Here is a 12,713-nt window from a genome sequence, read left to right as displayed (position 1 = left end):
TGAACAGGTCGAAATGCTGATGGACAATAGTAACACAAAAATCACAATGGATGTGAGTTAGACCAGCCGCGAAAAATTGCCTTCCAGACAAACTCTCTGTTTTAAATGCTGCTCAAATTAGGCTGAGTCCTTCCTGCTTCTAGTTGACAAAATTCCATTACCTGCCCTGTGATTTTACTTTTAGGCTTACAGGACTGCTGCTAGGCATTTACAATAACAGATTCTTAGAATTATTTTTGGATTGTAATAGATTCTTTTTTATAAATTATTTTTATTCGATTCCCTTTTGGAAAGAGTATTCTGGAACTGTTTAGGATTGCTGTTAAGTGCTAAAATAAGGTTTAAGATTTTATTTTTTGATTTAATAGATTTAAATTCTTTATGAAACCTGTTTTTTAAGAAAAGAAAAAATCTATTTACCTGGTTTTCTTCAAAAGTAGTTTCCAAACCTCAAAAGATCTGAAAAATTTCTTCAAAAGTACATTTGCTAACAGCACTTCCAAGATAATTAAATTACCTACTTCCTTGGAAAAACAGTTTTCAAGACTTAAAATTTATTTTTTGAAAAACAGGTTCTGGAAAATAATAGTATCAGGATCCTAATAAAGAAAATGTTTCTTGCATTTATGCAACCTTACACTAACACTATGGGAAACAATATATAGGTTGAATCAGTGGAGAGAGGTCCCGACTAGTACTGAGCTATATATCTCATGAGAAGAAACATAGCAAATATAATGTTCATTTTTGCGAAAGGCATTACACCAGTGTAGCTGTCGACAAAGGATTCAGATTAGAGTACAGAGGACCACAAACAATTGTCCCTAACCTGAGCAGGACCATTAAAACACATATTTTTGGGTTAAAGTCCTGTGCTTCTTGTTTCCTCTGATAATAAAATGACTTGTCCTTGTCCTATCCTATAATTTACAAGCAAAAAAATGGCGTACATGCCTTTACTACACATTGAAAATGCCCCATGTAGGGACTTGTACATTTCTTTAAAAGGAGAAAGCGTGGGGGTCTGTCCTTGCAAAATAGTCTTTGCTAATTTGCATACAGGTTCTATGAAGTGTCTTAAAAGTGATAGAAACATGGCACAAGACAAAGCTAATGTGTAATAGAAACATAGTACAATTTTCTGATGGGTTGTTTTCTCTTTGCCTTTTATTTTCTCGGACTAGTATCCATATATCCTGTTATATCCATTATTTTCCACATCTTGCTAGCAGAGTAAGTTTACTTCTGAATCGCCATGTCTGGTCCCATACTATTTCAATGCAAGAAAAAGACAGCCTAACTAATTTACAGGGTCGCCTATAACTATAAGCTATATAACATAGGGGCATAGGTTTGGATGTACAGCTTCTTCCTTTAGCATCAAATTTGCATTTTTCTTTATGTTAACATGACCTTATAGTTGCATGTGAACATCAATGTGGGATTGATTGCTAGTTTTTAGTTTAGCTGCTTGTTCAAAAGCATCTAAATGAGTAGTAAAAAAAGATTTCATTGCATGTGTCTGCTTTTGCTTTTCCTTTTATTCAAGATAAGCCTTTAGAATAATAATAACAATAATAAGCATCTTGATTAAAAAAGTAACATGGGTTTATTCAAAAGATTGATAAAGATAATAATATCAAAAGCTTTGAGAACAAGTTGGACTTTGATGTACAGAGCTAAAACAAAACAGCATTGCCATAGGGTTTCAGATTCTAGGCTTGAGTTTAGTTTCTGTGGGGCAAATTTATAAAAGAGAAAGAAACCAATAGCAGCTAAACTTGGAACCAGCTCATGCATTACTTTGTATGCTCCAAGTCAAATGTTGAGCCTGAAACTCTTCTGTTTCAAGAGTAATAATGATAGGTGTAATAATCATACAATTTTCTTCTTTCCTTTCCTGACGTTTGGGGGCTCCTTCCACTACATTTTGGTACTTGGAGAGGTGGGAAAGTTGTCTCTGTATTTTGATTTGATTTTGTTCACATAGTCGCCAAAAACAACAGAAAACGTGGTCCATGGACTATCGAAATTAGTCATATTAGCATGTTTCTCTGAAGAAAAAGAAATAGTAAAACCAAAATTACGGTTTCGTTATAACTCTTATAAATAGTAATAGAAGAAAATTTAATTTCTTTTCATTTTTAGAAAAATAACTGAAAATACCAAAAAGAATAAAAAAACTTAATATTCCATGAACTAGCGAGACTAGTAGTCTCTATGAGTGATATTTCCTTTTTTAACAGTGAGGTTTTTCTCTAACATTATTCATGAGTTATGAGAATGAAAAATCCTAAATTCTAGGCTTTAGTTTATGATATTCTTATGTTCCTCTAAAGGAAAAAGAAATAACAAAACTATTATTGTTGTAAAATTTGTTCAATCTTACAAACATTTAATGGAAAGAAATTCAAATTCGAAGAGTTTTTAAATTTTATAGATTAAACAGATTTAGGTATAATAAACTTAACTCTGATTACATCAAATCTAATATATTCATGGTTGATAATAATGGGTAGACACCTAAGAGCGTGTAGATAAAATAGTAAATATCTCTTTTAGCTTAATTAAAATTTTGAATTCGAATTTTGAATATACAATTATATTTACATTTACAAAAATTATATCTGACACGCTCTAAATTATACCAAAAAATATAATGATGGGTAAGCCTAATACTTTTTCATAAAACATAATTTGATCCTCAAGTTGGAAAAATGATGAGATATTTGTACTGAATTGAGTTAAACTCAAGTCAATGTAATCGTATCAAGAGTTTAAGAATAGGAGTTAGCCATCTTGGAAAAAAGCATCAAGTGAATAGCCATGGATCAGCAGAATGATGCAAATTTGCCATCATTTCTTTTTGAATTTGTACACCCAAAATTAGGAGCAAGTCATTTTTTTGCTTAGTAAATATGCCTTAGGTCCCACTATTGCTCGTAGAAATTGAGGCCTTCTTCTAGGGATTTTCTGACCTTTGCTATGGTTACGGCTTTAAAGTTATGGCTTTTTGTCACATCTTTTGTTTCAGTTTTGGACTTTGGTGGTTCTATTAAAGAAAAATGATTATCTATCATAGTCTATATATATAACTTCCAGTCTAATTTTGAGATCACAGAATCCTGTGTACACACAGATTTATTTGATCAAGCGGCAAATTTCAAGCTCATGCCAACTGCTAGTGCTCATGGAATCTATTTGCTTTAAAGATGTTTTTTGAATTTTCATCCTTTCCTATGAGTCACAATTTCAGAATATTATTACTACGACTCATGATTCCACATGTCTTTGATTTTTGGATTGTAAAATAGTATGAGTTAGAAATGAATAAAATTCTTAAAAGTACTGATAAAAAATTTAATTTAATTTTATAAATTATAAAAGTACTAATCACAATTTCTTTATATATTTATAATTATAAAATTTTAATTTTATAAAGTTAATTTTGTATAATAAATTAAAATTTTCTGTTTTGGCCATTTATTAAATATAGTTTGCATGTATTATTAACAAACTAGTTTATTCGATTCAGTTAAATTTACATTTATAAAGATTTTAATATGATAGTTAATTAAACCGATCAATCAAACATTTATCAGAGATAATGATAACTTTAGAGTTAGCATGTGTAGAATGTATTTAATGTTGAGGATACCTTATTAACTACTAAAATTATTCCTTTCCAGCTAATACTTGTTGATTGAAAGTAAATAGAAACTAAATGCAGATAGTGGCAGTTGTAGGAATCAGTAGCCCCATGTGTTTGAAAGAAATAATTTGACAAGGGGAGCAGCAGCAGCAGCAGCAGTACATGGTAACATTGGAACTTAACAAAGGGGCAAGCCATTGATGGCGTGCACTTTTGTTAGGAATGCATACTTACTAAAGCTCCATGATAGTTACCGATCAATCAATTTCACGAAAGAAAAAAGAAGCTACAAAATTGTCAGGGGAAACCTACCAAACTCACTTCTATAGGGACCATGCAGCACCAGTTTTTCTTTTGATTCTGGTCCATTCTGAGGGTCCTTTTGGCACCCATTTTTCTTTTATTCTAACACCGAAATCCCATTGTCACAAAATGTTCAAAAAGGTAAGGAAAGAAGGGAAAAAAGAAAAAGAAAAGAGAGGAAAAGAATTTGGAGAAGAGCTATTTAATTAGGTATGGAATCTATTCTTTGTCGCAGGGAGCTTCCACTTCCTTAAAAAGGGTCCATTATTATGGGATTTAGATGTGTCGCTGTTCATGTACATTGAGTGCCTACAAAGATGTATGAATGTATGTATGTAAGAATCTAGAAGAGCATGTTTATAGTATATTATTAGTACTAACCCCATACAATAATATTATAAAAAAACAAATAACTATGATTAAGCATGCTTGCAAGTTTATATTTAATTATTTCATCAGAATCCCAAAATTATATAATAAATACATATATGTTCAAGAGGAATTTAACAGTAATCACTCACTAGTGATAATCATGTGAAATTATAATTCAATCTTTGCTTATTAAAGAAAACAGTAAGCTAAAGAGGGATCGAGTCGTAACCATTATTCAATTCCTTGTCAAAGACCAATCTATAATAGACCGCTCCTTACACAAGGCAAGGCCAATTTTTAAACTCTCTTCTCTTAGGCCACTTTCCATCAAAGCCACCGGTAATATTAAGATTTTATTTAGTATTTTATCATATCAAACAACATATGCACAACAAGTTAATAAAAAAGAGCATAAATGTATTAAAAGATTTTAAAGTAAATTTTATGATACGAAATTTTATTAAACTCACTAGATATTATAATCTATTTTTAAATATGAATCTGTACTCTTCCAGTGTTGGGTGGTACTTTTAATATTAGACTCATAATTTTAGCTAAATTATAAATAAATCAATCAATTACAAAGTAATCTTTTATCATTTTTCTTATCTTAAAATGTGTCATCTCTAGTTAGGTTTAGATAAAAATTAACAAATCCTAGTTCAAATATGGATTGAAGTTCTTAAATTTCTACTGGAGAAATCAATTTAATTCAAACAATCAAAATGAAATTTTGAATGAATGGGTCATAACGATTTTTTATTAAAAGTATGAGAAAAGAAAAAAGAAGAGGAAATGTTGCTATACTATTAAAAAAGAATTTATAGTGACCATAGAAACATGTTTAAACAAATAGGGACATTTAAGAAAATTCAATTAGAAATATATGGGACAGTTTGTGAAGCATTTGATGACTTTTCACACAACTGATAGATATTTTTAATTTGTAATTATTATAATATTTAAATATTTTTTAATATATGAAGTATTATTAAAAATAGAATTTAAGTGTCTGTTAAATTAAATTAAAAATTAAAAATATTAAAAAATTATAAAAATAAAATTTAAATTTTTATTAAATTAAATATTAAAATAATTAAAATTTAAATGCCTAAATATGCATTATACTTTTTAGATTGTATGTGTATATTAAAGACGAACTTAAATAATACTAGTAATAACAATAAATTGAAAAGTGAGAGAGTTACTTGGTTGTGATTTACCAATCCACCCAAGTGTTTTGAAGTCATTTTCTGACAACACAAATGGATGTACTTTGCATAGCCAATCTGGGTATCACTTGTATATGGAATTGTAAAAAATTGCCAATTCTCTAATTCAGCAAATTGTGATTGATTATCTTGCAAGTTTTCCCTTCAAGCTCTAATAATTTGGAAAAGATAAGGCAATCAGAATAAACACTACCCATATTAAGTACTTATAATTTCTTTTGTGGTCCCCGCATACGTCTTTCTTCAATAATAAAATTAGTGCTTGTTTGGCATTAAGATTGAGATCACTTTTTCTTCGAAATATTATAACTTGAAATTCCTTGATGTTTATTTATTTATTTATAAACATGATACATTTACTTGTTGTACTTAACATATTTAAGAATTTAATAATTCAAATAATTTTTGAAGAGAATATATATAAAACTGTAGGAAATAAATATGTAATAATTGAAAGGTGTAATCCACCTATTGACGTATAAATATTAAATTATTGTTATTGTCTACTATCACTAAAGTCTTTAAACTTTAATTTGTAATAATTTTTTTTTAAAATTTTAATATTAGTATCATAAAACTCTCTATGTGATTATCCGTTATATACATTAATGAAAAATTGATATAGCAATCCGTTTGTCAGTTTTTTTATTAAAAAATTTATATCATTTAAATATGATGTATCAATAATACTTATTCTCTTTCTTTTCACTTTTTCTCCATCTCTTATTTTCTTCTCCTTCATTTTTTTCTATCCTTTTTCCAAAAGATTTAATCTAAAATCAACCGAAACCCATGTATAACCATTACTCTCTTACCGTAGTCACCAAACATCCAATATCACTGCCACAAGTTGAGCTGCGTATTAGGTATGGTAGAAGCACAAAGAGAACCAACAAGCCATAGAAACTCATTTGTAAAGATAAAAATAACTCATCTCCATTGAAGAACAACCCATTTCCATCACAGAACATCATCTAAAATCAAAAAACCTATAAAATCAATCTCCACCAAAAACAAGAATCAATTTCAAGAACCCATATCTTACGTGGAGAAATAGATTTCAAAAACCCATACTAGAGCGTATCCAGAAAAGATAGAAATAGAAAAATAAAAGAAGGGATATTTAATAAGGAAGACAACAACGATGGCGGCAAAACATGTAGTTGACATAATATAGATTTTCTTCAAAAAAATTGACATATGAGCTGTTACGTCAATATTCTGTCATTGCTTATAATGAATAATTATTCTGTCATTGCGTATAATGAATAATTATAGTAGGAAGTTTTGTGATGTCAAAATAAAAAGTATTGAAATGAAGTTTTAGATAATTTTTTCTTCTTTTTTTTGTTGCCGTAGAATTATGTACCTTAAGATATGGTCGGGTAAAATATAAATTCAATGGATTATAATAATAATTTATGAAAAATATTATCATATTTTTGCAATTCAATTAGACGTGAAATTTAGAGATTTGGTAATACTAGTCTTCAAATTAAAGGATAATAAGAGTAATTTAGCCACAAAAATATTAATAGATTTTGATTGGATTATGGTGACTAAGCAATGAAGAGCAGATCAGAAGATGGTGATAAACGAATGAAATGATAGTTTTTGTTTTAAGCTATATGTTAACACCTAGGCTGCTTAAACTCATTAATGGAATGTGACTTCCACTAGTGACCAAGTTTAGAAAAATGGAATTTAAATGGAAGTGCATGTCAATGTCCCTTCAAAAGCATAATATCGCTGAAGTAAAAGAATATTTATTTGGTGTCCAATCCCATCTATTATATTAGACAAAGTTGAGTGAACAATTAGATTGATTGATTTTCGCAGTTCTGCCTCAACGATTGGTACATGCAAAAGTTGTAGGAAATGGGTTTGATTTTCTTTGGTTCTGCCTCAATAGCCACTGAGAATTGTGAACTTGTGTGATGCACCTTCATTCATGTAAAAAGGTCTAAAGTAATAAAGAAAGAAAGAAAAAACTCAAGTGCTCAACGCACCACTATATTATCATCAAAATTGAAATCCAACAGGATCACGAAGCAAAACAAAAAAAAGAAAAAAGGAAGGAAAATAAATAATACCCATTAAATATTTACCTAATATATAAGCTGTAAAATGTACTAAAGCACCCCGCCTTATATTATATATATATATATATATATATATATATATATATATATATTGTTTGACATTTAAAAGATTATACACAATCAAACTATGCAGAAAAGGGGTTGCATGGAGTTAGGTGCTCAACTGGCCTGCAATATCTGTGTCTTAGTTGTTGCATTTACAGGTAAGCTTTGTCATACCAACAAGCTTCTGGCCTATTGCCGTTATATATGTTTTACTGAGAAGCCACTGTTGCCTTGCTTAATATTGTTTGACCTAAAAGAAGTGGAGATCCTCTAATCATGTTAAGTGATTAAGAGTGATGTTGGAAAGAGAATTATTATACATGTGATTGGTCCCACAAATTGCATAATATATATCACTGCCCTACCCTATTAACAGACAAAGAGAGAGCGAGGTTGAGAAGAAGGCACCCAACAAACTATCAAAGGGATGGTTGGAGTTTTGGAGACGGGAGTTTCTGCAATCATTTTTTTTTTTTTCTTTACCTTTCTTAAGGAAACAAAATTAACAATTTTTTTTTTAGTAAAAAGAAAAAAAGGAAGAAGAAGAAAGAATGAAGTTTCAGTTCTGATTCTATTGATGTTATTAGGTTTTCTTTTTGTCTTCTTCATACATAATCTATATTTCTTTTGGAGATGTAATGTATAGGGCATAGATATATATTAGGAAATTAAAGTTAAATCAAATAAGCCTTGAGATTAGAGAAAGCTTATTATTGATTTTGGTTAGCTTGATTTAGTGGAAACAAAAAGCCACTCCTATTATGATGTCCATGCAAATTAATCACTCCTTACCTTTAATCATACTTAAGTAGATCTTATGTCGACAATATCTTCTTTTCCTTTCTTATTATTATTATTATTAGTTTCTTCTAAATAACTTTCTTCATTAGCTTGGTAATATTAGTTAGAAGACTTGTTTATAGTTTGAAAAGAAGCAAAGCTGATTGATGAACTTACAAAGAAGTAAATTTGATAAATGAACATATATAATTTCTGTCCCTAAAAGATAATTCGTTTTTCTTGTTATTTTTAGATTATAATTTACTTTTTTTCTTTTAATTGTTAAAAAATATATTTCATTAATTAATTATCATATACAAATTAATTTTCATATTTTATACATTATATAGAGTTTAATAAGATATATTTCTAAAAATAATGATTAAAATTAATAACATTAATTAAAAGATTTTCTATTTCTTATGAGTTGAAAGTAACTATTTTGTTTCTTTTGAAATAGTGATATATATGTAAAATGAAAAGAAATAAAGTTGAAGTTGAAGGGTTCTTCTTTCTCACTAATTTAGCTACACTTAGCTAACATGCCACAACCCAACCTGTTATCAATCGATATTTTCAATTTCTTTTTCTTTTTTTTCTATGTCATGAATGAGGGAGGAAATTTTAATTTGAGAATTTAACTAAATTAAAATATATACATATTATCTGGCTAAATGTATGTATTTTTTTTTTCTTTCATTATCACCATTATTTATGTATTGGAACATAAATATATTATCTGGCTAAATATTATCTGACCCGGAAATTTTGGAACATAAGCAATGAATGTCATTCAAATATATAATCTCTCTATCGAAAAGTATTTCTAACCAATGAGTTAAAAAGGTTGATCCAAAATCTACATAGGATGTTAAAATAGGGTTTTATCAAAAAATTTGTTAAGCACAATCACACTTGTGCAATTTGCACCATTTAATTTTAATGTTACATTTACGATAATAAATAAGTTTGACGGAGCTGATAGTTGTTTTTATTGAACAACTATATTAAAGCTTTTTACAAAAATTTAAGAAATAACAGTTGATAGCTAATTTAGTTCCAATTAACTGCTGATTGTATCAGCTCTATTTTAAAACTTTTTCTTATCAGCTGATAGCTGATTTGATTTGATTTATTTATTTGGATACTATTAAAATTTATTAACAATAAATTACTTTAAATTGATATTATATAATTAAATTTTTATATTTTAAAATAAATAATTATAATTTTTAATAGTTAAATAATTATAATTTTTAAAATTATATTATTTAAAATTAGATTTTTATTAGCAGAATTTTAATTTTAATTTTATTTTTAAAATAACTTTTATAAATATTTTTAATAATAAACACAATCGAGTTAAAAAAAATTAACCATAAAATTTTTGATATAATAATTTTATTAATTTGTATCATTAAATATAATATAATAAATTAAAATATATTTAGCGATAATTATATATTGAATAGTAATTTAATATATTAACAACAACCGCTAATAGAATTATACCATATGATTTAATTTAGGGTTTATGATATAATTTATCAGCATCAGCTGCCAACTATTAGCTGCATTGATAAGTTGAACCAAATATTGCCCTAAATTATATTATTAGCAGAAGATTCAGATTCTTGTTCACCTATTATATTTTATTATTTTTATTCTTAAATTCTAATTAAAATGGTTTATATTAAAAATCTAAATTTAAATGATAAATAGTAAATATTTATTTATCACATAATAATATTTGAATAATTAATTTTAGATTTAATTGTTAAAATATCATATACTCCCCACTTTTTATCAAATTCAGTATGTATTTTTAAAATTTTAATTTATGAATTATATTTTATTATTTATTATAATTTTAGCTTTCAATAAAATTATCAACTGAATTTATTGATATTATGTCTACTATGATGAGTACAAAAAAGAGACTAAATCATTGCTCCTATTACTAAAAGATTATTATTTAAGTACATAAAATTAATAAAATTTTGAAATTAAAAAAATTATATACTTAAATAATAGTATTTTAGTAATAGAATCAGCCAATAACTCTAATAATTTTAATATTAAATCAATCTTTTTTATTATTGTTAAAATTCACTGTGCATCAATAAATCAGGCTTTTAATTGTACTAAAAATTAAAGTTAAAATCAATATGATACATAAATTAAAAATTTAACAATTAATGCAAATTAAATTTAATAACGAACACAAAATTCAAGATTTTTATACAACTAAGCCATGATTTTAAATATAACTTGTCATGTTACCCAAAATATAAAAGGATATCATTCCATTAACAAAGTATTTTACAATTTACTTGTAATTTTCATATACATTCAATCCAAAATTAGGCTCTCCTATAATTTTCTTTTTCCATTTTTTTATTTTTTTTCCCCTTTCTTATCTCCGATAGGATACAATACATTGTCAACATTAACTTAAAGGAAGCTGTCTTTTTCAAAAACAAAAATAATAAATAAAAATAAAGGGTAGCTAGTGCTTGACAGCAGCAAGAAAACAATAATAATAATTGCTAGACCCTCTTGTTTTGAATCATATATATGTAAAAATATGATATAATCTATTTACTAATAATTAGGAAAATTGCTAAAAAGTCAGTAAAGAAATTCCTGAGCTAGGGAAATAAATCATCACTTCCATTAATAAATAAATAAATAAAATGTGAAAAAATGTACAAAAAGATCGGACTCGAAAAATATCCAAGTCTGACCCGAGAGCGAGTCACGGAGCAGCCGGAGCAAGACTAAGATGCAAATCCAAGCCCAGTGCTTCATCAAAACTAGGCCCACCATCGCCTTTGGAAAACCTGCTCAACGACGTTGGCCCATGAAGCCCATCTGGCCGTCCATTATGAACTCTACTTTGGGCTTGTTGCGGCCCATTTGAAAATCCCATGTCCCCAACTGCACCACCGCTATACGGCAATCCGCCTACACCTTTACCACCAAACCCACCAGCAACACCACTAGCGCCACCGCCAGCGGGACCAGTGGGAAAAACACAACCATGAGTAACATGAAAAGGGGGTGCGGGCCTGGGCAAGTAAACCCAAGAAGAGGCAGCGGCAGGGAGCACAACGGGGCCAGGCGGAGCCAAGAGATGAGGAGGAGGAGCAAAGGCAGAGATCATAGGGTTTCTACCAAAAGAAACGGCGGCAGCAGCAGCAGCAGCGTTTCGAGTAGCTTGCATTTGGGCACGTTTAAGCTGCTGTCTTTCTTTCTTGTGAGCGTTCTGGTGGCCACCAAGAGCTTGTGAATTAGCGAATTCTCTACAGCAGTATTGGCACTCATATTTTCTGTTACTGTCAGTCGAAGCTGCCTCCGGAGAAGTAGAAGAAGAGGATTTGATGGATGAGTCTATAGGTGTAAGAAGCTGATCTTGATCATCATCTGAGACGCTGAAGCCAAAGAGTTTTAAGCGTGTGGTTGTGGAGTTAGGTTTAGTTTGATAGTCTAGCTCTTCCATGTTACTAGTTATAGATAGACAGACCAAGAAAGCAAGTCACAAAATAAAGAGACTTCTTTTTTATTTTTTTGGTTGAAGAGAGAAAGAAAGAAAGAGTAGGAGAAAGAACGGTGAAATGAGCAGTATAAGTGAAGATGTTGCATGAGTGGGGTATATATATATACACACAGAGATTAACGATAAAAATAATAATAATAAATTTTTTTAAAAAGGTTTCAAAAAAATGGGATACAGTAGAAAGAGAGAGAGGGAGAGAGAGAAATGGTTGCGGACATCCCAAGGAGAAAGAAAGTGTGTGATGGTATTTGGGAACACGACCCAAGAACACTCGGGGACCCAAAGGATTGCACTTGTCTCTCTTTCTTTCTATTTCTTCGCTCTTTTCTTTCAAAAAACTTGTAGTTTATTTTCCTTATGTGTATATTAGCAACACTGCCCTTTCTTTATTACTATATTATATAGTAATCCTCATAGAGATTACTTTATATTATTAATATATATGTTAATCTTTGTCTTATTTTGTCTGTTAGGTGTCAATGAGAGATTAAGAATGTTATGCTTGTGATAATGAGGATGAATAATACAGTTTTTTTTTTTGTTGGGTTCTACATATTAAAATTATTGATGTACATTCACTGTTTTAAGTCTAAAAATTCATTGAACTTTGATGAGTTTAGTTGGGTTAGCATCAAATCTCATTTGATTTGAGCCTTTTGAATTGAAAG

The 12,713-nt window shown here is 28.9% G+C and overlaps 1 protein-coding gene and 1 long non-coding RNA gene across 2 annotated transcripts; one reads left to right on the top strand and one right to left on the bottom strand.

The window, feature by feature from the left end:
• Positions 1-7,790: 7,790 nt before the first annotated feature.
• Positions 7,791-8,432, top strand: LOC125369923. The gene is made up of 2 exons (XR_007215626.1): positions 7,791-7,864; positions 8,083-8,432. It is a non-coding gene; the product is annotated as an uncharacterized LOC125369923 (long non-coding RNA).
• A 2,706-nt stretch (positions 8,433-11,138) lies between these two features.
• Positions 11,139-12,345, bottom strand: LOC8260385 (zinc finger protein GIS3). The gene has a single exon (XM_002526954.4). The coding sequence runs from the start codon at positions 11,986-11,988 to the stop codon at positions 11,245-11,247; it is 744 nt and encodes a 247-aa protein (XP_002527000.2). The 5' UTR covers positions 11,989-12,345; the 3' UTR covers positions 11,139-11,244.
• Between the last annotated feature and the right edge of the window lie 368 nt (positions 12,346-12,713).

This window comes from Ricinus communis, chromosome 4 (assembly GCF_019578655.1).
Source record: "Ricinus communis isolate WT05 ecotype wild-type chromosome 4, ASM1957865v1, whole genome shotgun sequence".
Taxonomy (NCBI): domain Eukaryota; kingdom Viridiplantae; phylum Streptophyta; class Magnoliopsida; order Malpighiales; family Euphorbiaceae; genus Ricinus; species Ricinus communis.
This window is presented reverse-complemented; position numbering and strand designations above follow the sequence as displayed.